This window comes from Dipodomys ordii, unplaced genomic scaffold (genome assembly GCF_000151885.1).
Source record: "Dipodomys ordii isolate 6190 unplaced genomic scaffold, Dord_2.0 Scaffold191, whole genome shotgun sequence".
In the NCBI taxonomy this organism is placed as follows: domain Eukaryota; kingdom Metazoa; phylum Chordata; class Mammalia; order Rodentia; family Heteromyidae; genus Dipodomys; species Dipodomys ordii.
The window spans coordinates 633,104-637,138 of NW_012267407.1; the positions used below are offsets into that span (position 1 = coordinate 633,104).

The 4,035-nt window shown below is 61.6% G+C and overlaps 1 protein-coding gene across 1 annotated transcript in view; it reads left to right on the forward strand.

The window, feature by feature from the left end:
* Nucleotides 1–74: 74 nt before the first annotated feature.
* Nucleotides 75–4,035, forward strand: part of Fiz1 (FLT3-interacting zinc finger 1) — a 4,998-nt gene continuing 1,037 nt past the window's right edge. The window contains exons 1-3 of the mRNA XM_013034523.1: nucleotides 75–277; nucleotides 1,887–2,242; nucleotides 3,787–4,033. Coding sequence (XP_012889977.1) covers nucleotides 1,925–2,242; nucleotides 3,787–4,033 — 565 coding nt within the window. The 5' untranslated portion in view covers nucleotides 75–277; nucleotides 1,887–1,924. The remainder of the gene's footprint in view (nucleotides 278–1,886; nucleotides 2,243–3,786; nucleotides 4,034–4,035) is intronic.

Sequence of the window (4,035 nt, forward strand, 5' to 3'; positions counted from 1 at the left end):
GGCCAGGCCCGCCCTGGGAGCGCGCCCGCGGGGAACAAAGGGGACTCCCTGGGTCCTAAGCTCCGGGCCCGCCCGCGCGTCGCCGCGCCTGCGCGCGCCTCCGCGGGATGTGGCCCTCCACGTCCCCCACCCCGTGGAGGTGACTTTCCTCCCACAAAGCCCTGGCCGGGGACCCAATCAAGGACAGGGACCGAATAGCTGAGAAGCGGGAAATGTCTGCTTAGTGCCCGTAGTTAACATGGCGCCTGGCGCCTTCAGAGCCCAAGGAGGCCAAGTGGTAAGATGGTGCCTGCTCTTTCTACCCCTCTTGCACTTGCAGCACTCGGTTTCTCTGTTTTTTCCTTAACGCGATTGAACAAGGAGGCACCAGAGGAGGCAAAGCCGGGGCGAGAAGTCACCTCTTCCACTCACACCCCCGGGCGTGGGCGTCGGCAGAGCCCCGCCGTCCCTTGCCCCGCCCCGCCCCGCCCCGTGCCCTCACCCATGGTGGCGCCTGGCTGGCTTCTGGGAAAGGAAAGGGAAGAGGGAGAAGGGCGGGTGTGGGGGGGAAAGAGGGCGCCGAGAGGGCGGGAGAAGGCGGGGTGGGGAGCGGGGGAAGGAGGCGGAAGTCGAGGGGCCCCGCGGGTGGAAGTGACGCTGCCCCCGCTGCCCAAAATGTCGGCGCCCAGAGGGAGGTGTAAGTAATTAAAGAGGAAAGCTGACTGGCTTCCCTGGCTTCTCGGGGTCATGCCGGGTCTCCTGGACCTCCGCCCCGCGCATTCGAGGTGGACTGGCCCGGCCTGCGCCGCCGGACCTGCCCGTGCCCCAGCAACCGGGGCAGCACGTTTCAGGGCGACGGGGAGGGACGGGAGGGCCCGTTTTCTGGGTCTGAGTACGATGAGCAGCCTGGTGGGGGGGGGGCATTTTCCACGGGGAATGGGGGCGGGGCTCCTGGTGACTGGGGCGGGGCCAGAATCATGAAGAACAGTGGGCGGGGCTTTGCGGAGGGCGGGGAACTGTGGGTATTAATGGAGCGGTATATTCAAGGGGTGGGGCTTGTGAGGGGCGGGGCTCGATGCTGAATGGGGGAGGGTCCTAGGTTGAGAGCTTGCACTTCCATCTTTCCTCCATTGGAGCCCCAGCAAACGAGAGGGAGGTGGGAGGAGCCTGGAGTCGAAGGGGTGGAGCTTAAGAGCCTGCTTAGGAAGGGGTCCCGGATGGAGGGGTGGAATTTGGCGGGGTTTGGTGCCACTGTGAGTCCTTTGCAGTGAAAGTGGGAGAGTGTGGAGGGGGCTCAGTAGTGGCTGGGATAGGGCGAAGGAGATGACTGGAGTAGCATAGAGGCAGACATGGGGAAGATGGGAAAGGTAGTGTGGGGATTGGAAACCGGCCCTAGGGGCCATGTGCGGAGCTGGTGGAAGTCCAGGTGCTTGGCCAGAACAGTGGACTAAAGGGGAAGGGGAGGGTGGTGATCCGGCTCGGCTGCCCCGGCGGCGGCTCAGGTAAGACCAGGAGCGCAGGGCGCCCACCTTCTGGAGGTGATTACCGGCACTTCAGCCTTTTCTCTCAGAGGAAACAGTTGTCATCCGTGTGCTCTGTGGTTGTAGGGCTGGCCTCCAAGTGTGCTGCGCCCCAGATCTTTGTCCTCCCAGCTTTTTGGGGAGAGGGGAAAGAGGCCTGAAGGGTACACTGGGGTTAAGCAAGAAGGAGGGGGGCGGGGATCCGAGGAGGGGGCGGTCCTAGCTGTGTGGGCGGGGCCTGGGAGGGTCTGTAGTGAGCTTGGGACTTTATGAATGGGGAAGGCTGGTGACATGAGGGTAGGGCTCCTGAACACCTGGGTGGGGTAGGGCCAGGCTGGTGAGCCCAGGCACCCTCCCCTCACCCTCTCCTGTGTCTCCCTACCCCAGAAAGCACGCCCACCACCGCCACTGATACCCCTGCCACCATGGACGACGCCCTGCCGCCCGCGCCCCAAGTCCCGGTCCCCGTGGTGGCTCAGGCGCCAGCACCCCCGGCCGCCACCCCCCGGGTCCCATTTCACTGCAGCGAGTGCGGCAAAAGCTTCCGCTACCGCTCAGACCTGCGGCGCCACTTCGCCCGCCACACGGCGCTCAAGCCCCACGCGTGTCCACGCTGCGGTAAGGGCTTCAAGCACAGCTTCAACCTGGCCAACCACCTGCGCTCGCACACTGGGGAGCGGCCCTACCGCTGCTCCGCCTGCCCCAAGGGCTTCAGGGACTCCACCGGCCTGCTGCACCATCAGGTGAGTTTCTCGGGCTGGATGTGGCCCTGCCCTGGGGCTCCACCACACTCACCTGCCTGCTCCCTTGGCAAACTCTTTGCCTTCTGCCCGTGGCCCGGATGGAGGGACACTTCCTTTTCACTACCTCAACCCAGATGAATGAGCTTAGTACCTTTGCCAGCTGAAGCGTGCCTCCTGTCATCTAAGCAGCCGATGCCTTCCTGGGCTGAGTGTGTTCTGCCCAGGGAACCTGTATTCCTTGGGATGGGATGAAGCAGTTCTGCAAACAGGAAGTTCCCTTAGCATTTGACATCAGTGAGTAGGAGGATAGCAGGAAGAGTTGTAGGTCACTGTTGATCTTTGGGAAGGAAGATCAGGGAAGGGTGACAGGTGGACAAAGAAAGAGTCCATGTAGGAAAACCAATGCAAGCAGAAAGAAGAAGTGCCAAGGTCCTGAGGTGGGAAGGAGATTAATGTGTGCCCTCATTGATGGGAGACATCCCTGTTGGCAGAGAGCACCAAGCAGCACTGGGAGTGGTCTGTCTTCAGCATGTAATACCACCTACTCCGGAGGCAGAAATCAAGGAAAAACCGTTCTAGGCCTGCTCGAGTAAAATAAGTATGTGGCCCTCCATCTCCACCAGTGGGTGTGCCTGTTAACTGTAGAGGAGGCACACGAAGGAGCATACCAGCCCAGGCCTGAGTATGAGGAGAGACCTGGCCTCAGCAATAACCAGCACTGGGGGCTGGGAAGGTGACTCAGTGGTAGAGGGCTTGCCTTGCATGCATGAAGCCCTGGGTTCGATTCCTCAGTACCACAGAGAAAAAGCCAGAAGTGGCGTTGTGGCTCAAGTGATAGAGTGCTAGCCTTGAGCAAATGAAACTCAGGGACAGTGCCCAGGCCCCAGGACTGACAAAAAAAAAAAAAAAGCACTAAAAAGAGCTGGAGTGACTCAAGTAGTAGACCACCTGCCTAGCAAGAGGGCAGGCCTTGAGTACAAACCCCAGTACTGCCAAAGAGCCAAAAGAAGCCAGGCATCAGTGGTTCACACACCTGGAATCTTAGCTGCTCAGGAGACTAAGATCTGAGGATTGCAGTTCAAAGCCAGCCCAGGCAGGAAACTCCATGAGACTCGAATAAACTACTCAAAAAAGCCAGAAGTGACGCTGTGGCCCAAGTGGTAGACTATCCTTGAGAAAGACAAAAAGGTCAGGAACAGCACCCAGGTCCTGGGCCCTAGGTTTCCAGGACCTGAAAAACAAAACAAAAAAGAGATGGGGAAAAGGCTGAGTCCAGGAGCTAGAAGGGCACTTCCTTGAGTTCTGGGATTTGAACCACAGATTGCCAGCGAGCGCACAGAGCCCCCAGGCCTTCGTTTCTCTGTCAGGGAGTTGAAAAGGAGTAAGGCTTAGCCAGGCGGCGCAGCTCTAGGGCTCCAGGGACCCCCTGGGAACGGGCCCCAGTTGGGGGATGAGGCCGTGCCAGTGGGTCCAGGCCAGGGCCTGGCAAGGCTGGGGCAGGGCGCCCCTCCCTGGGCCTGATCGTGCCCTTGCTTGGGCCACAGGTCGTCCACACCGGAGAGAAGCCCTACTGCTGCCTGGTCTGCGAGCTGCGCTTCTCCTCGCGCTCCAGCCTGGGCCGCCACCTGAAGCGCCAGCACCGCGGTGCACTTCCGGCCCCGCTGCGCCCCCCGCTGCAGCCCAGCCCTGGCCTGCCGGCCCTGGGCGCCCCTTGCGCCGTCTGCTGCAACACTGGGCCCTGCTCAGTGTGCGGGGGCGCAGGAAGCGCGGGAGCTGGTGGCAGCGGTGGCGGC